At 44.5% G+C, this 24,294-nt stretch overlaps 1 protein-coding gene across 1 annotated transcript; it reads right to left on the reverse strand.

Annotated features, from left to right (window-relative positions):
* Positions 1-737: 737 nt before the first annotated feature.
* Positions 738-23,943, reverse strand: l(2)37Cd (general transcription factor IIIC subunit l(2)37Cd). Its single transcript, XM_075696139.1, has 6 exons — positions 23,529-23,943; positions 23,259-23,448; positions 22,314-22,565; positions 17,994-18,130; positions 9,654-9,861; positions 738-1,653 (listed from the first exon to the last, which is right to left on the reverse strand). Exons 1-6 carry the CDS (start codon positions 23,640-23,642, stop codon positions 1,163-1,165), a joined length of 1,392 nt encoding a protein of 463 aa, XP_075552254.1. The 5' UTR covers positions 23,643-23,943; the 3' UTR covers positions 738-1,162.
* Positions 23,944-24,294: the final 351 nt, after the last annotated feature.

Consider the following 24,294-nt stretch of genomic DNA (forward strand, 5'->3'; position numbering starts at 1 on the left):
TAGGTGAAGGTCATCAACCTCAAAACCATAGAAGAAATACTGTCAAGCCCTAGGGTGGCAGATTTGCAAAGAGTAGCAGCATAGACAACAGAGCAAGCTGGAGTGAGGGCCATAATGTCGCAATGTCTTCCATGTTTCCAGCTGCTGCGTCATGACACTTACACCTCCTGGGAAATGGAACAAAATGGATTGTAGAAAACATTGTAGTCAATCATTTACAGCACTTTCAAACTTGCCAGTCTTCTTTTTAAAGGGTTTTGAGGTCGAGCATGTTCATTTAAAGCAAAACATGGACAGATGAAAATGTTACGACAGTACTCGCAGCATGACAGTAGTGTTCATAAAAGAACGGCTACAGTGATCTATATTCTAAAAGAACCAAAAGAAAATAAGGGCTACACAAGCCACCACAAAGAAGGGATACTTCGGGCTATATTCTAAAGGAAGCAAGCACTCAAGCTCTCAAGTTTCGAGAATACCTGCTCCAAAATGTCCCAAATAAGAGAAAATACATTGAAACCCTGATGACACAGTTATTAGTGCAAGGGCTTTGTTCCGAAATTAAACAAGGAAATGTAGCCTTCATTTCTGCCAGAAATAATCAGCCTTTTCGCACCAAACCGATTCAAATAGGGTCTTAAAGGAATAATTTACTATCCATTACTGTTTCACTTATGTTATTCAGCGACTCTTGTAAGGTTTGTGATGCTTTCAAGATCTGTTGTATCAGTCTATCAAAACATTGCTGTGCGGCTTTTATTTTTCTTGAATCAGCATTAAAGAAACGCAGTAGCGTTAAATACAATGTGTTTACACTGGCAGCCCCTGTTTATTTTACCAAGTAGTAGGGTAAGGTGAGCACACAGATACTACGGCGTCATGTTTTGACAAACGGCACCATTAGCATTGTCTTTTCTGTGAGTGGAATTCACTGAGCACCAAATGTCCAGGACATTGCGTGAGGTCACTGTTCTCTTCTCCTCCAGGCAATGCTGCGCAAGCCAGCTTTCATGCACTTCAACATCTACCAAGTCGTCAAGATCTTTACCATCCTTTAGCCAAATTACAGTCAATCTTGCGGTACTAAAGGATATTCGCTTTGCGCTTGGGCTTGTGAAGCGCAGTATTCTACTCCACCCTTGTTCTAATGTGGTCGTGCAAGTCAGTCTTCATCCCCTTCATCGTCCATAAAGTCATCAAACTCTTCATCATCCTCCAGCGCCACTATGCTTTCATCCTGCGACGTCGAAGGGCGTTCGCTCTTCAGTTTGTCCAGCGTGGCCCTCAAGTCTGCGACCATAAGCTGGCGGCACTTGCTGATCGTGCCTTCCTCACACCAGCCATCTCTCTCGTGACAGGTTGTTTCGCGGCCGTCGTTGGCGTGCAACAGCTTTTGGACGCCGTCCATGCGGATGTCCTTGAGGTGGTAGAACATCTGGCGGTACGGTGGCAGTTTTCCTGGCAGGAAGCACACTAGCAGTTCGTCTTCTGACTTGGACGACGACTTGGCCACGGCGTCTTTGCACAGCGCAGGTGACAGGTAGTCAGTCTGGGCAAAGATGGGACGTGTGGTTGGTCCCAGAACCTTGGTTGGAACGAGGTAGGCCGAAGTGCCCCGCTTGGTGGCCACCTCGTCGTGCATTCCACACGGTGCTGCAAGTAAAATGCTGGTCAACTTCTTACAGTAACAACAACAGTGCTACGACAATGCAGAAGAGGAAAGGTTAAAAAAAAAAGAAAATCTGTATAGCTCAACAATCAGGTATTTCCCCCCTCTCTTTTTGCACAACAAATCTTCCATTCTTTGTCAAACATCTTCAACACTCACTTAAAGGAGTCTTAACATTAGTTGTTGACTGCTTAATTATAGTAGTACAAAGCCTGAATTCATAAAGTGTGCAACACTTCACCAAATGCACTGTTGCTTTGAGCCCAGAGCAGGCCACAAGTTACATCACAGAAATTGAGGTGGTGGTCCCATGGTATCACAAACCACTGATGCACGCCTATCTGCCCAATGCAGTGGTCGGTCAAAAGGCACATCTTGACCATCTTGACAGGTGGTCATACATTGCCATATAAGTCAATTCTATCGGTATCCACCCCACCCTTCATTGCATGCTACATTAGATAATCCTGGCCATCCGCAGTGCTTATTTACAAACTTCTCGGGGAATGCTGAACATCCCTCACTGCCCTGACTGGAGCAGTCCTATAACACTTCAGGAAGCCAGAAGAGCAAGCAACACAAGGATCAATCAGCCAACAAGGCTAAGCAAGGGACGTTTGAAACAACAAGGGCAGAAGATTCACTACAGTAACAAATACAAAATGCGGTGAAGGGACCACACACACCCCAACGTCTTTTACATCGGTCTGAATATGCTGCTCATAGCGTTATGTAATTGTTAACTTGCATTAAATTTCTAGGAAGTAGAGGCCTTTTGTTTGAATGATCACAAGTCTAAATTACCCGAGGTTGAGTAAAGTATGGTCCCAAGCAAAATTTTTAAGCTCATTATACAAACAGCTATTCACGCAAAACAACTCTATGTCTGCTCCTGCACGAAATCAGGTACAGACAAGGCTAACCAGTAACCAGGGATGCCAAGTGGGGACATATTCACAAAAAAACTCTTATTTAATTAAATTCTAGGGATACTACACAGTAGTTACTACACGTAACTACACAGTAGGTTATGAGGGATGCCGTAGGGTGTGTGTCGGGGGGGAGGGGGGGTAGGTGGCTTTGCATTAATTCTGACTACCTGGGGTTCTTTAGTGTGCACGTAAACTACGGCACATGAGCGTTTTATTGCATTCTGGCCCCCGTCAAAACGTGGCTGCTACATCCAGGATCGCACCCGTGACAATGGGCTGACAAGCGCAATGCCACAGCCACTGCACAATTGCAGTGAGTAAAAAGAAAAGTTTTTACGCTAAAACTGTCTGTAACAGCTGATGTTAAGCAATCCTGATTCTGGCCATATTATCACCGAAAGCAGCTGGCCAATCGCAAACAGCACAAGCTTTGTGAAAACAGCCCCTATTTTTTTAACAGTTGGCACAGAGTTCAAACACCTGGGTATCTGTTCACTGCTTCCTGGCAGGTGAGCCTTGAGGATGAATTGTTCTAAGTTAGCAAGAAAAGTAGAGTGCTACAGGCGCCTTCCTTGAGCATGAGAAATACTCCAAGTCGAGTGGCAAATGCCTGTCTGCAGTGATTATTTTTTCAGGTGGCTCATCCGTGTCTCCAGTTTGACATTCACTAGTGCAGCCTATCAGAATGTTCTGCAGCATTATGCCTTCATCCCTGCACAGGCAATACTTTCTTACTATGTTAAAGAAGTCTTTCAGGGCCCCTTAAGCATGACCACCACAATTGTGCCAGTGACTTGGAAGTACTGTGCAGTGAAACATGTGGTGTGGCTGCATATCTGCTGTTACCCATGTGCAAAACATTACTTCTCAAGTGAAATCAACCATTACTGTACTGTCAACTTTATGGTATTAATGCCATGTTCTACACTGTGTGTGAAAAGTTTCCAAGAAGCCGGCAGCAATATCCTTACCTCTAAAGTGCTTTATTTCTGTGTCAGCAATTACCATTGCTCCTTCAAATGCCCTTAGCTTTTGTGCAGAACTCCAGCAATCTCCCACAAAACTTACGGGACAACTGTATGCTATGACAAGAATGCCACTACAATAACAAAGGCAACATGACAATAACAACAGCTTGGCGACAATAGCAATAGGGGCATGATGACTACATTTTGTCGACTGACATATGAAACAGTGTAAAGTACCAGTGAGAATTACTGCAGTACTGAAATCCACAGTTAAAACGACTGTTGCTTCGCACACCAACAATGCAGCTATCGACCAGCTATGTTGCTTGAGTGCACCATCAGCTGTTGACTTCAAAATATATATGCATACCACAACTTTTGGAATTTACATTTTGCATGCTGCTCGCAGTGCACAAACATTCGAAACTTTCAAACAGCAATTCAAATATTGTCCTACATTAAACAAATATTTTAAAATCAAATGGTCACCATTCGTGAACGAGAGTATTTTATGAATTGTTTTAAAATATTTCAAATTGTCAACTGTGCGCCAGAAAACACTTTATTGAATTGAGATTGCAATAAATTTGATCCTGGCGTGGCCACAGTAAACATAAAAGATGAAATCTAGTAGTTATATAGTAGAGAACGCTATGTCACTTAAGCAAGTAGACTATTTCCGCTAAACTGCAATCATTCGTACTCACCAAAGAGTGCCGAGTATGCGAATGAACCGTTCATTTGTTCCGAGTGCTCTATTTGTGCTTTCAGTAAGCAACACTTCCTGATGCAAAATGTAACAAAAGAACCATGCTTGTTTGTTCCCAATGCTTTATTTGCGCTTTCAGTAAACAACACTTCATGATCCACAATGTAATGACAAACTTTCTGACATAGTGAATACTAGGATAAGAGTGCTACCTAACAATAATAATGAAAATGACTTTTCATTCCTTGGCAACTATCTGAAAAGTATTGGGCATTTGATACGATTTACTTCTGGCACTATTTCATTGGCATTTGGTCTCAAATGTTGCTATTTGCATGCCCCATACGTGCTACAAACCCCTGCTCAGTGACTGGTGCGCCTGACTCATAAACGTCCATTGAAACAGCAGCTTAAGTTCAGTTCTCAGTAGCAGGAGAGGGCACAGTTTAGTTTTTACTCGCCACATGGAAAAGGAGAGGTAGTTGCTGGTGACAATGACTGCGTAAGAATAACAAAACAACAATGAAGACAGCATGACAATGACGGCCTAACAGAAAGGACAATTGACTGGACAGACTGGACAAACGCGGTTTCATCCTATTAACTGCTGTCTCAGTAAACACAGCCAAGTAGTGCACATGCTGAGCTTGAATTATAAGAGGCCTGAAAAGTATCCACTTGAGCACATGGTAGCTGAAACACAACAGCAACCCTGATTTGAGGTTTAGTGCCTGCCTAATGTGCAGAAGAGGTTGTGGGTTTCAAATCCACTGCAAGCTGCCAACATGTAAAATATGTCACAGGTGTTCCCCAGCCCTGAGCCTGCCTGTCAAAGCCCCAAAGGCACAAACAACTTCTATAATGACTATTGCTATGCAGACACAGCCACAGCATGGCTGGTGTTATTCTGGTGACGCCTCCCTAGTGGCATCCACTTACCAGCACTGAGCAGGCATCAAGAAGTGTCAAAAAGCTTCACATTTTCCCGTGCTGCTGCACAAAGCAGCAGCTCCAGCAGTCTAAGAGCTGTGCGCTGTCTGTGCAGTTGCTCTTGACTTTCGCCTCAACAGAAGTGTGTAACAAAGTTTGTGTAAAAGCCTTCCCAAATTGGCATCTCCCAGACCTGGAGCCGCCCACACTCAGCCAAACACAAGGGTGTTTGGCACAGCATCCATAATGACAGTTTACCATGTGGCAAACCAAGCATCTGATAACAAACCTAACACCAACCCAGCCTTGCATTGAGACCTACAAGAGTTAAAGCACTGCAACAACTGAGCACCTTGCTGGGCATGCATTGGTACCTATTTTGCCAGTGGGTACCAGGAAGCAGCTCTCGTCTGCCAATCACAGCTGGAGTGGGCGCTATACCACAAGGCCCTCCGTTGTTAGAAAAGGGGCGCCCAAAAACATCACAAAGTTAGTGCAGGACAACATTCCAAGATTAGAATTACAAGGAACAACTGAGCACCAGACTGGACGCCATCGCTACCCATTAGAATAGTAGGTTTGTTTCTGGTAGAACAGGGATTTGAACCCAGTACCTCCTACACATGAGATAGGTGTCTGCTCTATCAGAAGGCAATCCTCCACAAAAAACAAAAAACCAAGCAAGTTCAAAAGACAGACACAGACAAGAATAGAAGAGATGATGGAAGCACTGTCATCCATGCCTCTTCTTCTTTCTTTTTGCTGATATATCATGTACACCAGACAACCACTGCAGTCAAAGTTTTCGATAAAGAACTTCTGGACACTCGCCGACATACACAGCGAGCTGCATGTCAAATGTGAGCACAGTATCTATCCATGCCTTATGAACGTCCTCCGACCAGCCATATTTGACATTGCTGTTGCATCACTCAAGAAGCGAAAATATTTGAATTGATCAATGGCCTTTGAATGAGGCACCTTCAGAGCATGAGAGCACATCAAAAACATAATAGGGCAAACATAAGTTTTGTGTGAAGCTTATCTGAACAAACCAGGGTTTTTTACAAGGTAATGCGAAAATGAATTATCATGCATCGACTGCCAGTCAACTGTCCAATGACTTAGCCAAACAAGCTGAAAGAAATTAATCAGAACAGTGAGCACATGAAAGCATGGGGGAAACAAGAACCACAAGAATAATTGTTTTCGTTCATGTGCATCAATCTAACAAATAGGTAACTGCATTTGAGTAGTGCTCTGAACAGGCAGCTAGCAAAATATGGCATGCATTGTGGATACGAAAAGCCTCGCTCTTAGAATACATTTTAAAAAGGGGCTTCTGTGAACGTGCGAGGGACGAAAATAAGAATACACGACATAACAGTGCTGTTTTGTCACATATTCTTCCTTACTAGCCTTGTTTGTTTGCACTGTTTCACATGTTAAAATGAACCCAAACCAACTCGACCACCGTGCCGTATTGTTTCAGAGTCCATTGCTGCCTACACTACTAGGCCACCAGTTCGCAACTTTCCGAAACAGGAGCGCACAAGTACTTTGAGCAGTGAATAGCCAAACAGCTGCCAAGGAACCCGCAGAAGAAGACAGAAGTTTTCCACAAACAGCAGCGTATGCTATTCGCGGACTATGTTATTTTACCAAGCACGAGGTGGGGTAAAAAGTGCAAAACCTGTGCTTCGAGACATGCCATAGTGTGAAGGGATCCGAAATCGAAATATATCCCCTTCAGGTGCTGTGTGCTCAACTGAGCATGGCAAGATAGTGCAGCATGTCAGTATAGTCAGTGTGCCATAATGCACAGTGAAAACAAATTGGCACACCAATCCCTGACGTAGCGACAGCCATGGGACAAATGAATGTGACACTGAGCTTTCCAACACTAAGAAAGGCAGCTATGAATAACAACTTATTGATTGATGACGTTTAAAGGGGCCCAGAACCACCTTTTATAGAAGTCGAGAAATGCATTCAAAGTTAAAATAGACTATTTCAGAAATACATTGCCACAAAAAGTGCTTCGATGCATTCAGGAGAAGCAGAGTTATTGGCAATCAAAGGTCGCGTATGATCCCCTTTGCAATGCTACCGTTCCTTCTTCAATGCCTTGCACTGTGAAGGCTACGGTGCAGCAGGGCGTGTCCACAATGCTCCGCCTACTGAATGTCACTGTGGCGCGCACTTCAAATTGGATTTTCGATGTTCACATGGAGAGCACTACTTCCAATTTTGGCACTTACAATGTGCCAAACGCGGTTTGACTCAGTGAGTCATAGTGCACTCAGCCAGCCGACTCGGCACAGCACGCGGCGGCGGCGGCGGTATCTACGCTACATGGAAGGCCACAGCTATATGCAACTGTAGCGCGTATGTGCAGTTTGAGCACGAAAGGGCTTGAGTGCGTGCTCACACTCATATGCTTCAGTCTGGCTGTGCTACGTGGTGCGGACCGGCCTTGTCCGGCACCAGCTTGACCGACTGATAGTAGCTGCATCCAACTTGCGCATCTTGAAGCGCTGTCAATAGCTCAACTCAAAGTGAAGTTTGCCGAGGCATCTAGCCATGAGTGGATCGGAGCGAGCGCACGCTGGCAAGCATGTGTGTGGGCTGACCTTAAGTTTCGCATAGTTTGAGGCTAGTTGGTTGTTCAAAACTAGCCGAAATTAGCGAGACCCGACAGCTACAACACCGATAAGCACGGTGGCCAAAGTTTAATTCCTACATGGGCAGCTGCAGCCGAGCGTGAGCAGATGTTAGTTGGCTTCTTTAAAAAAAAAAAAAATTTAATTGTGTGGTTTTACATGCCAAAACCAGTTTCTGATTATGAGGCACGCCGTAGTGGAGAACTCCGGAAATTTCAACCACCTGGGGTTCTTTAACGTGCACCTAAATCTAAGTACACAGGTGTTTTCGCATTTCGCCCCCATCGATATGCGGCCGCCGTGGTCGGGATTCGATCCCGCGACCTTGTGCTCAGCAGCCTAACATCATAGCCACTGAGCAACCACGGCAGGTGATAGTTGGCTTCTTCAGGAAGTACATAATCCTTATTGAAATTTGAAAGCACATTTTCGCTTACTTCAGCATGTTTATTAAACTGCAATGATAAATATACACAGTAACAGTAGGAAGAAGCCCACTGATCCAAACACCCTTCTTGATTGATGTCAGCTATTGGCTAATTGCAGCTGTGCATGGTAATCTACTATATTACGAAATAAAGCAGCCCAAGAAGAGTGAGGAGCAGGCTTCTGTTGAAAAGAGAGCATTTGAGAAAAAGGCGAATTCGCACTCGGCATGCGAGCTCCATAAGTCGCGCACAACAGCAAAATTTGGCTGTACTGTGCACAGCAGCGTATGCTATGCGCGGACCATGTAATTTTACCAAGCCCGAGGTGTGGTAAAAAGTGCAATACTTGGTGCTATGAGACATGCCATAGTGTGAAGGGATCCGCATTCAAAGTATATCCCCTACCGGTGCTGTGTGCTCAATTGAGCATGGCAAGATAGTGCAATATGTCAGTATAGTCAGCGTGCTATAATGTAAAGTGAAAACATGCTATAGCAAAGTCACATCGGCAACCAAAACACCTTCATTATATCTGATATTTGTGTTAAGCATTCACATAGATATCAGCAAAAAACAAATCGTAATCACATCTGTGCAAAAGAAATGCAAACAGGGTGCCTCTGATAGGCCAGCAAAAGGTCTCCTACGCATTTTGATCGCTTTTGGTGACTCTTCGCATAAGAACACACTGTGCTGATTTACGTTTACTTCAGTTTCATTTCCTGTATTAAAGCCTTATGCACCTACAGGCATATAGGAATGTAGCTGAAGGGGGGTCATTACCTTTCTCATTAAACTTGTTTTAGCAGTTCTTCTCGAATGCAACCACATGTGCGTGCGCTGTCTGGGCCACATATGCAAATGGCCTCATGGCTAGGCATGGTCGCACTTTAAAAGGAAAACAGCTAGTATGTGCACGGCGAATGAGAAGCATGGAATGCCATTACACTGTCAACACTCAGACAAATATAAGCGTCCCACCTAGAAAAAGCGGCAGATAGAAAGGAAATACCAAGCAGACGCTATGCTGTGTCATGTGGATGGAAGCATCCATCGCTTGGTTGAACACGGGCTGTCGTCTGCTAGCAAACTGTTGCCAGCTCAAGCGTGTAAGCTCCTCGGCGCTGCCTCTATTGTATGCTCCTTGCGTCACTGCTCACTGATGCTGTATTATTGTTCAGACGCTCTCACCGGTAATGAAATTTTCCAAGTGTCATGAATGCAATCCCAGCAGGGAGCTCAGCTCGAAAAACAGGTATTGAGGTTCTTGCGATGGCCGCCGCACAGCTTTTGGGCCACAACCACTGTGATGTGAAACAGGCTCTTTAATAACAGGAATCAAATGGCTACGTACACGTCTTGAGCCGGAAGTCGAGAATCTGGTAGATCTTTGTTGACGGGTCCTTTCGGGGGTCAAAGCCCAGACGCACCCAGGCAGTGCGGAAAGGCCCATTGACGACATAGTAAGCCACCACAGGCAGGATGAGCTTAAACCGCACGGGCTGGACACCAAGCGCTACTTGCAAAGCACTGCGCGTCCACATGGGGCGCTGCTCGAATAGCTGCAAGTAATGAGAGCGCATAGCAGAGAGAACAGTTTAGTGCAATGCTGGTCAACGAGCCGTAGATGCTGAACATATCAGGCTGAAAAGATCTGGGCGCAACTTTTAACTATTTTAGCAGTGTCATACATGGGCAGACAAGGGGGAGGGGGGGGGGCGGAGCAAGGAGGCCAATTTACCCAACTCTTTTTCTATGTGCGACATGTAACAGCATATTTCTCTCAAAAATTTATGGTGTTTCTTCAAGCCCCAAGTGTTATATTCAACTATAGGATTTGGATTTCGTCTTCAGCTTGAGCTTTCCGTAACATACATGTTTACACAAATTCGAAAGTACGGACCGAATATATGATCAGACCTAAACTCAAGTACGCTTGCGTTACATTGGATCCACACACTAAACATAACATTAAAATCATGGAGAGAATCCAGTGAAAGGCTGTTCGTTTTATTTATTCTAAGTTTAAGAGCACCGATTCCCCCACACAGCTAATTGTGGCAAACGACATTCCCCTCCTCTAGACACGGAGGCCAGGTGCTTCACCTAAATTTCCTACAGCAACTAATTAACTGCAAATTATCCTTAGACCCCTCGATATACGTGACCCCTTTGTCCACAAAGCCTACACGTCATGATCACACAAATCCATTAACCCCTCATTTCGCCAGGACTGATACATACAAATTTTCTTCCACAGAAAAGTGTCTAAGTGGAACTCCTGACCTGCAATGTATTAAAACCTTCTTAGTGAAGTGCGTTACTCACATGCTCTCTGTTATGCATATTTATTTGCATTTATTGTATAGTATTTATATTTCTATATTTGCATACTTTTTTTGCCTGCCTTGTACACTTGAATGCCCTTCCTGCAAGGACCGATGTGTGGTCCGCAGTATGTTATATATAATAATAAAAAAATAACAATAATGTACTAAAGGGATATCTGCTGCTGAAAGGACGTTTCACAACAGCCAACATGGCAACGAGGGGCATTGGCTAACGTTCCTGGGGCAAATCTTGTATGCATTGCACAAACGCACAGGAAGATGAATGAAAGGATGGTGGTAGCTTACTTGGTAAAGCACCGCACGTGTAGTGCAAGAAAATGTGGGATCAGCTACTACCTGGGGGCAAGTTATCTTACCATCCACTTTCATTTCTCTTTATTACTTCTACATTTTGTTGTAACATAATTTCCCCTATGCTTTCCCTCACTTCATTGTCTGTTTTATTCATAAGGTCGTAACCTGTCTTCTATTATTTCATGCACTTATTTTATGCACAAAGGAGCAGGTCATGTCATTAAGGACTGCCGAAGTGTCCTGAAAAGTTGTACATCAAAAATCAACATGCTTCGGCAATTCCTTCGCCTCTGAACTCAATTACTGCAACAGCGGAAGATTCTCACAGCACAGTCAGTCCATCTGGTCAAAAGACGCTTCTTTGCGACACACACAACCTTGCCTTCGTCTGCTACAGTGTTGCCTAAGGCTTGCAAAATACATGCGCAGAAACCACTGTACATGTAACCATGCACAGCACTGCGCACCGCACGTTAACACAATGCTACACATGTTACCAAGTGCAAATGTCGCGTGGTTGCCCGGCAGTTAGTGTGTCTGGCTCTGCACGTTGCCACAAGGACAGCAGTTTGATGCCAAGTGATGGCTACAATAGGAAAGTTTTGTTTTTCTTCGACGCACGGCGAGGGTGAAGCTTCGGACGCAGAGGTAGCCTGACAATGATGTCAGCATAAGAGAAAGGACAGATGGATGAACTGACACGGCAATCCAACTGTCTCAGCAAAAACAGAGCAATAATAATAAAAAAGAAAAGTCGGGCAGCATCCCGTTTGCCATGATTGTCCAAGTTCTGCGAGAGCATTCGTGCAGCACACATACTCTATTCAACTTCCATTAGAGCCAAATGAGCAGTGGGTGACAGTGTATCTGTTTGGCTTTGTCACTTCCTCAGCCTGATACACTTTCAGTCTCTGGAGTCTTTCTAACCCTCTGTGCGAGTCGCACCCGCATTTCAATATCGTGACAGCATGACAGTGGCGGTGCTCTTCCATGCTATTTTCTGTATTCTGTGCCCCTTCTTAAAGGTTAGTTGGATGCCAAGGATAGGTACTCGCTTACTATGCTGCAGGTTTGGGCTCAATTCCTCATAGAGGCTAGATTGTCTTCTTATTACGCAAATATCATGTCGAGGCCAGATAGACAGTCCGAAGTAGGCTAAAGTAGCCAAAGAAATGCTCTCGCATATAAGATAAGAAAGAAATAGCGCGGTGCCGACTTTCAAGATTTGTTTCTCACTTTCAGACAGCAAGGTAGGAAGCAGGCAGGTTCACAAGGCAGAGGCACGGAAACGGAGAAAAGAAATCAAGTTGGCAATTTCGCCCGCAGAGCGATGCATCGAAAGCAATAGCAAGGTTTGCTGTTGCACTTGCGCTCATCGGACAGTGTTAAAATGACACGGGGGGGGACCACATGTTGCCCCTACGCAGCACGTGAGGCAGCTGGTGATTTACAACGGAAACAGCCTTCTGGCAGCTATCAGGCGCCTCACAACGCTGGCGTGATGAAGAGCGCCACCAGCAGCACTGGAGCATCACACCTGTATTGTGCATGAGATGGTACGTCACAATGTGTCAGTGCACAATAAAATAACTGGATAGCTTTAGCTTGACATGCCATTATCATCACGAGACTAATTTATGTCCACTGCAGAACAAAGACTTCTCCCAGCAATCTCCACTTACCCATGTCTTGTATCAGCAGATTTCATCCTGTCCTTGCGAATTTCCTAATTAGTCTTAGTGCCGAATACTTGGGCATCCTCAACTGTGATTTATCTCTCCTTGGCATCCCCATTCTGTAACTATAACTCACAGCTGGCTAAATGCTTGTGACAGGGGTAGTTTACACACATTTTTAAAAATTGAGGCATGCATTTTGTGATCAATTTTGGTTTGTAAATGAAGAATGAAGAACAGGAGGTGCACACGTGGTGGCTTGATGACGCACAAGTCAGCAGTTCTGTGCGCAGGTGGGGAAGAGAGAGAGAGAAACAAAATTTAATTCTGATGTTTTACATGCCGAAACCCTGATATGATTATGAGGAATGCCATTGTTGGGGACTCCAGATTAATTTTGACTAGCTTGGGCTCTCTACAGTGCATTGTTAGATACGGGACCGTTTCCTGAACCTACTTCGAGTTCACCAGACCACATCGAATCACACCACAGCTAATTAAGGAGCGCAGAAGGCCGGATACCACATTCCTGAGGCGCGGCACGTGCAAACAAGTTGGCGGCCCCCACTTCGTGTGCCGCAGGTGGAGCTATTCACTGCTTGACTCTTCCCGAAAGTGAAGCGAGAGCCTGGCACTGTTGCAGGTAAAGTGGGTCCCGAAGCAAGACGGCTGTAATGCGCCGTGAAGACCTGGCAGCGTCGCCCCCATCCATCTATTGTGATGGCACATTGCAAGTCAGCAAGGCAAGACCGCAGGGAGAAGTAAGCCCTCACCGATTGGCCGAAGATGGCGTCACCTGAGCGGGCTCTCCCATTGGCCGAACGTGACGTGTCTTCGAGACACCGAAGGGCTTAAAAAGACACAGACCGGGAGCATTCCCAGAGCATTCTGAGAGCATTCCTTGATTCTTCTCTTTCGAGCTTCTTGCCGCGGGCCGCAGCGTCCGAGTTGCTGCCGGCCCGTAATGACTCTAAGACTGTTAATTGACTCTGACTGTAAATAATGTAAATAAACCTCCCAAGTTTTCATCCCAAAGTCCTCCTCAACTCCTACAGCATCTAAATGTAAGTCAACGAGCGTTTTTGCATTTCGCCCCCATTGAAATAGGCCCATTACATCCTGGGTCAAACTTGCAACCCTGAGCACAGCAGCACAATGCGATAGCCACTCAACTATCGCAGCAGATGGCAAAATACAAGCAGCGTGGAATGCTGCATTGAGACAGTCGACCACCTACAGCACAGCCATTGTGACCTCGTATGCGAGGCTTACGCTCCAGCTACATCACAGCTGCAATGCTAGGATTACCCCCAGCCAATACTGGCCTCCTGAACCCTGGCAAGTGCCTGAGGCACCATCTATGCCTGGAGTTGAGCCTGCTGTCCCAGCTAGAATACAGCTTCAGTGCAGGGTTTTGTCCAGCCCAGCTGCAACCTCTGGTGTCCCTCCCTGCCTGTGCTCGGGCCGTCATTTTCACTGCAAGTCAGGCCTGTCATCCCAGCTCTGTTATTGGCTATACCTCGCCGGAAATATTCCGGCTGCTTCCCAGGTTTCGTGCTGGGCCTGCATCCTACAACTAAGCTTTCCGTTATTTCCCATTTCTGAGGTGGAGTGTGGGAGCTCAGACTCCTACCTGAGCCTGTCACAGGTTTGCAGTGCTGGGCTAGACTACAAATCAGAAGACTACAAGTGCCGGGTGTGCGTCCGGCAGTGCCTTTAGCTGAGCACTGCTTCAACGGAACACGATCACCGAGCCGCGAGTCACCTCAAGTTGAAAAGTTTATAGGTTGTGAACTGTAGTGGCACCATGCATCAAAATCTAAGCATTGTGTACGATCACCATTGAAAATGCATGCTTATAATTATGGACTGGATTATGGACAGATGCCTACTTGTTCCCATGTGCCAGGGCCCCTGCCTTTTGATGAAAGCACGAATTAGGGGTTAAGAAATGGTTTAGCACTAACTTTATAGTGCCTATAAATGCCGATTTCTGTCATTTGCGCCTACAAATACCTCTTTTTGCTTTTAGGACCTGAAACTGCTTTTTGGAACATTTTTTTTTTTTATTGAGGTAGCACCTATATGGACACTCAAGGTGAACTTTCGTGGTCGGCGTTGATATCGCCATGAGGTTCCGCCTCAAGTCCAGGTACTATAAGATCGCACATTGAAATAACGGGCGGCAAGAAGAGGAATCCACTTTTTATCACACCAGCGTTGTGACAGCGAGTGTTCACAACCATCAAGAGAGATCTGTTCATGTTTTCCTGGGTGCATGGTAATGTACCATGCATGGTAATTTAATTAGCAAGACACTGTTGACTGCAATTTACATGGCCCATAACACTACGAACCTCATTTGATGTAGTTGTCTAATACTTTTCTATTGCTATCAATACTTCGCTTCTCGCGCAAAACGGTGACTCTTTTCTTTTTTCGTTCTTTTGTTTTGAAAGCACATTGGCTTACTTTTTCCACAAAACTTTGCAGCATGAATGGACACTGCTGTTAATGGCAACGCACCTGGCATTGTGACCCAACAAATAGGCACGTGCATAGACAGACATTTTAAGGGCCTTTCGCCGCTTGCCTTTCACCGATTGCCAGAGAAAAAGATCACCGAAAATATCCTTCTTCAGCAGTGGGCACGCAATTACATGTTATATTGCATGAGGGGATTTGAGAAAGAAAAGATGCAGCGTTAGGAAAGGAGTACTCCGTCGCTGCGACCGCTGCTTGCAAAGCCTGTTAATGGCAGACTGTGCTGCACGTGTGTTAGGTGTAAGTGTACAAAGTTCACTGGAAGTAGTACTGTCAGCTGTAGTTAACACGGTCGCCTTTTTCGGCTCCTCCGCTTCTTTTGTGGTTGTGCAGATATACATATAGGCCAATGGCAGCTCACATGAACTCTGCAGTAGACCAGCAACTAACTCAGCATCTCTGGAATAAACTCTGCCTAGCATACAGCTCTCCCATGCACTTCAGCTGCTTACCTACCATATTTTGTATTTTTCGTGATTGCTCCACTTGACATGCCAGGGTAACCAAGGAAGTTTAATTATTGAATATATGCTATACCTGCTCAAATTGGCAAGACAAATGTATTAAGCATGTTGGCTGCAGTACACAGACTGACAAAAAGTGGCCCCTCGTCTGCCAAGCAAAGCCCTGTGAAGCGATGGCTTGCACTATATGGCTGCTGCCTTTCAAATCTCACAAGTGAATGCTATGTCAATTTCTTTACAGTGAGAATGGGTTATACGCATTCAATACATAAGACAGGTTATTGTTTGCGAACAGTTTATACTGCCTATTTCGACCCCTATAGTGCCTAAAATAAGGCTTCGTGTGCTTGTTGCAGACACCTAAAACCCAGATGTTTAGCGCCTGAAAATTTGGCCTCTCTTATAACATCTTCCAATGTTAATATCTCCATCCCAATAGAGTGATGCACCTCCATTTACTGCATCCTTTCTGCCTCATTCTAAGCCTGAGCCCATGCACTTCCTATAACAAATTTTTGCGAGTCTGCCAGGATCCGGCCTAGTCAATCACCATGCCGACACTTGGACATACACAGCTGAGCCATTTTCCACCCCAAGAGGCCCACCTTGCCAGCAGGTCATGGTTGAAAATGGACTCCGGGACAATGCGTGGTACATGTATTTGGCACAGAGTTGGGGCCTGACACTTCAAGATTTTCCCTTATTAGTTTCCTGATCAACCTAAGCCGACAGGGTAAGCCCCTTGACTAGCATACAATGTCAGGATTGGGGGCTCAATCCCATCGCTCGTAATAAGTTGTCAATACTGGAGTCGGGCATGAATTAGAAGATAGCTGGCCCATGCCGTCATCCAACTTATCCACGCTGAAAACGTTGTTGAAGGGAAGGACTGCTTTTCATCGAGAACGAGGAATATGGGTTTGTTTACAGTATGTACATAAGGATGTTGCAGTTCATCAGTCTAGCATAACTGCGAGAGAAAGTGCACTGAACAGCCGCACAACAGCGGTTTATAAACACTCGGTCCTCCTTCGATCCCAAGGTGAGGGAAACGTTCGACCAGTCATCGTAAACGAGTCGCCTCTCTGCGCGAGGGGTTACACACACACACTTCTGCACAGGTTCATGGTCCTCAACCGACGTCAGACGGACTTCGTAGAACTCAGGGCTTACGTCAGGAAAGGTGCATTTTATTCACCGAGCTGACCCCCGCAGCGCGGCTGCCGCTTGCCCATTGTCTTGCGTGTTGAACGGCGCGTGGGAAGGGGCCTCGAACTACGTTCCCTCGGGGACTCCCTTGTTCACAGCAGACCAGGTCGGCGGTGGCGGGTTCAGGCACAAAGCCTGCTTCGTCGAACTCATCTTGGCTCCAGCGACGGAGATTCGAGGGCACGCATTTCGAGGGCGCGCGTGGCTAGAGGTTTGCGGTGGCGTTCCAGGAAAAGTTGACGCCCGCTGTTGCAACTGGCTGGCAAAACTTGCACCTCAGCGGGCCATTCTTAACAACAATCCAACATTAGGCTGGCATGACAAAGTGGAATAAAGCTGCTAAACCTGTTGGCATTTCATTTGCCCACAATATACAGGGTCCTGAATATTTGGCTGCATGTGTTCAAAAAAATATTTTGCAATCACCGCTGCACTGTTCTTGCTCAAATTTTGCAGAACGATCGCATTTTGTTGTCTGCTTTGTTTAGTATAACACTTGGCACGATTAGTCGCCTGCTTTTTAAGACAGAAATGAGAAACTGTTCTCGCTTATGGGGAAAATGGCATCTGAAAAGTGCTGCTGTCGTGTAAACAGCTGATTTCAAGATGCCGTTTCGTCTGCGAAGCAGCTGCTTCCTGCTGCTGCCGGCAGGCGGCGACACATGTCTGTGCCAGGGCCAGCTTTTCAGACATCATATTTCCCATAGGCGAAAACAGTTTCTCATTTTTGTCTTAAAAACAGGCGATTAATCGTGCCACATATTATACTAAACAAAGCAGACAACAAAATGCGATCGTTTTGCAAAACTAGAGCAAGAACAGTGCAGCGGTGAGTGCAAAATCTCTCTTTGAACACATGCGGCCAAATATTCAGGAGCCTGTACAATGCTGATGCAGTCGGATTGGTGTTCAAGACTGACTGCAGAGGTGCACATTCCCAGCACACCGAACAGAACTTATACTATGACAAAACAACCTCCACTCATTTCAATCAAAGAATGTGCATAGGAACTGGTCCACTGTACAGCTGGATCTGATTTGGTGCTATTTAGTGGCAGGAAACTATGCCAGTTTGCTATGGCAGCAGTAGTGGATTGAGCAGTAAATTTTTGCACTTCACTTGTGATGAGTTTATTCGTGTATGAGCAAGCCTTACCTCTTGAACTTTTTCTTTGATGTTCACTTCAGGAGGGCGCCAATCCAGTTGTTTCCAGGCCTCTGGATTCGGCTCTTTAGGCACATCTTCATCTTCAAAGCTTAGAAAGCGAGCAAATTTCACACGGCGGTGGCGAACTGCAAACATATCAAGAAAATATTTTTTAATATAAATTAGCTACTGCCAATCTAGATAAAAACAAAGTTTTGGTTATAATAGCTGATCCCGACTTTCATGCTCAAGAATAAGTCAGTTTAATTATTGATCATTCCAGCGAAAAGAGTCCTTCATGAGTGGTAGCCATCGCCTACACCAGAGCCCAATCGTCAAAGATTGGACAGCTTGTGCTGATAAGACAGGCTTAATGAAACAAGTTATTACTAATACAATAGCATAAGACTGAAAGACGTTCTCTTAAAGGGGGATGCATGGCTAAAACAGAAATTTTCACCAAAAATCAACATTCATATATTTACGTTGTTTTGTATATCTCCACTAATAAAGGAGCTCTCACCAAGTTTGGTTGATATCTGTGCTGTAGAAAAGAAAATTAACCACTTCATGTGACTATGGTATGTACTTGCCGTCGAAAGCTCTTGTGGATGCTGTAGTCAAAATGTAGCCATTGACCACGAGAGAACTGGGTGCAGAATGAATGTCCTCATTATAAAAATAGTTCTTTGCACTTTTTAGTCGTAAGAGATCATCAAGGCGGCAGCATAACATGCACAAAGAATACCAGAAAAAAAGTTTTATTTTCTGCTGTGGCAAGCCGGGATGGAGTGGCAAAATCAAAGCTGAAGCTCCACTTCGTGGGGTAAAAAAGAAAGCGCAAGAAAAAAAGGCATGTTTTCAATCACGACATGTCTCGACTGACTAGCAAACCAACATCAAAACTCAGATTTGTGGTTAACAATTGAATTACAATCGGGGAATAGTTGGAGTGCAATAGCCATAAAGCCCTGGTTGGTGCCGGCAAGCCGTCGGTGCTAAGAAACCAAAATCTGCCATCAATAGAGACACTGCCAAAGAGCTAGCGTTACTACGCAACAGGCCGAGTAAGCCAGAGCTCATTGAATGAAGTTTGATAATGCAGATGCAGTATGCAAATGAGTCATTCAGTGCGTTAATGTGGAAGAAGTGCCCAAAGACAGAGTTTGCATTGCTGAGAACAATGAATACTACAGCAGCGTTGCTGTGCTAGAGTTCGATGAGTGTGCATGCGGCATCAAAAGAGTACTCGATGAGCTGTAGCTGGTCTTGGAGTCCAGAAAAGGAAATATGTCCAGCAAGCAACTAAGGGAAGCATTTTCATGAGCACAAACAAGGGTGCTTAACAGCTTTCAAGTTGAAAAATATGTGAAGACGACTTGAAGCAATTGCCATTTAACAGTGTCATGTTGAAGATGTGAGCCCAACTTGTGCAGTAGATGCCTTTTATTAATCGCTATTCTTCATGAAGTAAAGTAGTATGGTCTGCAATTTTCAAATAAATATTTCTCAATTACGAATTTCTTGCAAAACAACACCTTTCGAAAAACATTGTCCCCAAACTGCTTTGCGAAAAGCTACTCTCAAGGTAGCTTGGAAGAAATATTCAAGCTATTAAACAGAGAAGGTTTAGGAATAAGGATGGACGGCGAATACCTCAGCAACCTCCAGTTTGCCAATGACATTGTTCTGTTCAGCAACACAGCAGACGAGTTACAACAAATGATTGAGGACCTTAACAGAGATAGTGTAAGAGTGAGGCTGAAAATTAATATGCAGAAGACAAAGATAATGATGAATAACCGGGCACGGGAACAAGAATTCAGGATCACCAGTCAGCCTGTAGAGTCTGTGAAGGAGTACATTTACCTAGGTCAACTAATCACTGGGAACCCTGACCATGAGAAGGAAATTCACAGAAGAATAAAAATGGGTTGGATCGCATATGGCAGACATCGTGAGCTCCTGACTGGAAGCTTACTGTTGTTATTGAAAATAAAGGTATACAATCAGTGCATTTTACCGGTAATGACATATGCGGCAGAGACTTGGGGACTGACAAAGAAGCTTGAGAACAAGTTAAGAACTGCACAAAGAGTGATGGAACGAAGAATGCTAGGCATAACTTTAAGAGACAGAAAGAGAGCGCTTTGGATCAGAGAGCAAACTGGTATAGACGACATTCAAATTGACATGAAGAGAAAAAAATGGCACTGGGCAGGCCATGTAATGCGTAGAGTAGATAACCGCTGGACCATTAGGGTGACCGAATGGGTATCAAGAGAAGGGAAGCACAGTAGAGGACAACAGAAGACTAGGTGGTGTGACGAAATGAGGAATTTTGCGGGTGCTAGTTGGAATTGGCTGGCGCAGGACAGGGGTAATAGAGATTGCGGGGAGAGGCCTTCGTCTTGCAGTGGACATAAAATAGGCTGATGATGATGATGACGATGACGACTTTCAAGGTGGTTGCTAGAGTGACATTTTGTAAGCAACAAGCTAAGGCACTTTGCAGGTTTCTAATCTTTTTTTCTAACACACATCACATCACATCATTGACATATTGTGACAACATAACAAACTTGTTTTTCAAATAACTCTATTTTTACAGAAATGGCATTAAATAACAAGTGGCTGCCCTTATCCTGCACTATAGACCATCTAGAAGGTATCTACTGAAATACAACAAATATGTCTGTTTATTTTTAGAATGATAGTAAATCCTAAGCCGACATACTCAGCTACACAAATGATGATCAGAATTTTCTTTTTCTGTCAGCATTAAGGAGATGACATTTAATATGCATTTTAATGACAAGAAGATAAATCATCCCACAAAATTTCATTAAAATTGATTAACGGGTTTAGAAGCTGACCCTTCAGCCTACAATATCCCCTTAAATTTGCTGCCAAGACCTGGGAGAAGGCAACAGCAACTGCCCATGCAACAAGGGCCTGGGCGAAATAATATTTTTACATATATTCAGCCAATATTGAGCCAATGAGACACAAAGAAAATGCTCATTGAATTTACTCAGGTCCACATTCAAATGTCCTCTGTACCCTTCTCTCACACATTAGAGAGCTTTAGATTAGAGGACGCGAGCGGCTTCTGTACGCAAGCCCCCTATGTCCCCTAAAACCCTCTATTGAATAAACGCTAAACGGCCATAGTGTGTGCCCTTCTCTTTCTTAATATGCAGTTATAACCATTTGCCAGTTTACTATGAAAACTCCATCAACTGAGCTTATCTACAGCGGACACAATACTTCAAGGAACGGGAGGCTAGGCTGTGCATAGACTACTAACAACTAAATTTTAAACTATCCCATTACTAATAGCAGTGATGTAAGCCATGTGAAATGCAAATAATTGAACTCCATGACGCTGATAATTCTAATTAAAAATAGATGACTCACTGGACTAAAAAAGATGAGCCACAAAGATAAAAAGTATGGATCTTAGTGTTTTTCTGAATGACTTTTTTTTTTTTTTTTTTTGAAGTGGAACTTGCGCAGCGTGATTGCATGGGACATAGTGGCGCACACAGCAGACTACGATGACGCAGTTACTTACTATATGCTGTGTTTTCATGCTATACAGGTTCCGTTTCTGAAAGGAAAACACTACATCAACCAGCCCAAGACACAATTCTCTTGCAAATCCCTTGTTTTTCTCTTTCCTTTGCCAGACAGAAACCATATTGCAACAATGCAGGCAAATACGATGCATCCGTTCAGGGCATTAAAGCGACTGCACGGTGGAAATAACCGTGCAAAAATTAAATGCACGATACAGACCTGCACCTGGACAATGTGACGTCATGGATTTTGATGGCATATGCATGGGCCTAGTTAAATTTTTAGCAATAAGGATGGACTGGCATTGCATTGTGAAAAAATAGCCAAACACTGAATTTAGTAAGCACTTTTGCTGAGTCACAATGGCCAAGATACGAATACCTTGAAATATGTGATGGCACACTGGCGCCGGGGTTCTGACGCGGAAAAATAAAGAAAGAGAAAAAGGAGAATGATGTTTGGTCTTCATTTTCTTTTCTAGCAATCAACCTTGTTCTGCAAAATTAAGAAATATGAATTGCTGAGATTGTAATTTATGAGTCTGAACTAATTTACTGTCTCTATTAGCTGTCCCTTTCAGACACGATGACAAGAACTGGAAAACAGAGCACTGGGTAGTTCAGTTCCTGGACAACACATCACCTACGTTGTTCAGTTCCTTCTAGTGTACATATGCTGCTGTTTTTCCACCATAAACTAACACCAACTTGCTCAACTTTAGGACTCATTATGATTCAGGCGACTTACTTCTGCCGTATAAATTGGTGGGACGAAGCGCTGTCTTCGACGCGGGCTGACGTCGCTTGGGCTCATCTCGCAGGGCTTGAATTGACATGTTGTCAAGACGGGAGAACACTTGGGGCAGTATGAAAACTGGAGCGTCCTTCATCAGCCATTCTGTTGATGACATGGGAGGTGGAATCAGCTGGTCAAGTAAAGATTCGTATCCTGTTCCGTCAGCTTTCTTCCTCATGGGCAAATACTGAAAATCCACCATGCCTGAAAGCAAAGTACTGGTTAACAAACACATAAAGAAACTTTGGGAGAACAACAGCACAAAACGAATGCAAACAAAGAACAAATACACAGGGCAGGCACCAATTCTAACAGAGTGCTTTCAGAACAAGAAATTGCTTAAATGCAACCAACAGTCAGGTTATTAAGGTGAGCAAGCTTCCTACCAAAAAAGAAAAAGAAGAAGAAGAAGAAAAGGACTCAACTGTATAAAATCCGTTGGAAGCAGCACCCATTGTATCATATGGATTTTTTGTTTATGTATGTTCTGCGTCATCGATTTTCTGAAGTATGACTCACCGAGTAGCTCAAACCAAGATTCCGGCTGAACATAGAATCGCAACCATTCTACTACCTTATTACACTCCCGTTTTCAACAATACCGCTGATGGATGTAAAGAAACAAATAAGAGCATGACATGCTACGCGAAAGCATCTCCTATGAGAAGCACTTTCCGGTTAACGTAGGTCTTAGGTCTGTGTTCTTTCCTCAGTCTGGTCCAACAAAGCCCTTGTGATGGGATGCGCTTCATCTCTTCCTTGTGTCTCTCGCGTTGATAAATTAATGGTATGGTGTCTCCTTAATCTAGCCCCCCCTCCCCCCCACCCCCACTTCTTACTTTGCTTTGTGTGGTGCATGTTGTGCGTGCTTGCTGAAGTGAAGCTACGAAATCTCACCACGAAATTTGTAGACTGTAGAGACGGTGCCCTCGATAGACACAGTGTACGGTTCATCCGTGTTGCCGCGGTTCTTTTTCACTTTCAGGACGAGGCAGGACGCGTTGAAGCGGTTGGCGTAGGCGCTCTTGCAGTACGGATCTTCGGGCCTAAACTTCATTTCTAGCCTTCGCGTTGGGTCTGAATAGGCCTAAAGGAGACCACACGTACGAATAACATCAGTTCAGACTTGTATACACAACCCACGTGCACGCACGGCGTCAATCTTACCTTGGCGACTTCTTCAATGCCACCGAGGCTTTTGATCATTCTGTCAGTGTTTTTCACGATTGCCGGGTACTCGACAAGTACAAGCTTCCTGTTCTTTAAAGTTATTGCCGTCATGCCGTTCTGATCGCGTGTAAACTTCAGACACAAGATAGCTTGCAATGTGCACGACTTACATACAACAGCTTCACGAATTATATACAAGCTCTTTGAACTACACGATTTTGTTTTTGCTTGCAGAAACTGCACTTCACTCCGACAGCTAGCATTTCGAACACCGCAACCACAGAATCAGTTCCTCTAGGGTTTATTGAAAGCGGCTCAAAACTGAAAACATCCTCAAATCTAAGATTAAGCGCGGTTTCAGCTGTTCTATGCTTACAAGCGCGCTTTCAAGTTTTGGGTGATGTTGATGTTGGTGCAGCTGTGGATTGAGCGAACCTGAACATGAATTTATTGAAGCACAAATCTTTCCCGCATTGCCCATAGATCTGAAATATGTCGTATCGTAAAACTGAGTCATTGCCAGCAGGGATTTTAAAGTTTATGGTAGCAAAGTATTTCTGTAAAATGGCAAACGGGAACGGTGCATATGGCGGGATATTTGAAATATCTTTCGACCGCGGAGTCTAATTTGCTACGGCGTTTCCTGAAAGGTAGGTAATAACTGCTCCGTAGCAATAACTTTGTGTTTTTGGTCATAACTGCTTTATATGACGCAGCGCTATACTGCCATGCTGCTGTTCACTGAGACTGTAGTTACGACTGG

This window comes from Dermacentor variabilis, chromosome 6 (genome assembly GCF_050947875.1).
Source record: "Dermacentor variabilis isolate Ectoservices chromosome 6, ASM5094787v1, whole genome shotgun sequence".
NCBI classification, from domain to species: Eukaryota; Metazoa; Arthropoda; class Arachnida; order Ixodida; family Ixodidae; genus Dermacentor; species Dermacentor variabilis.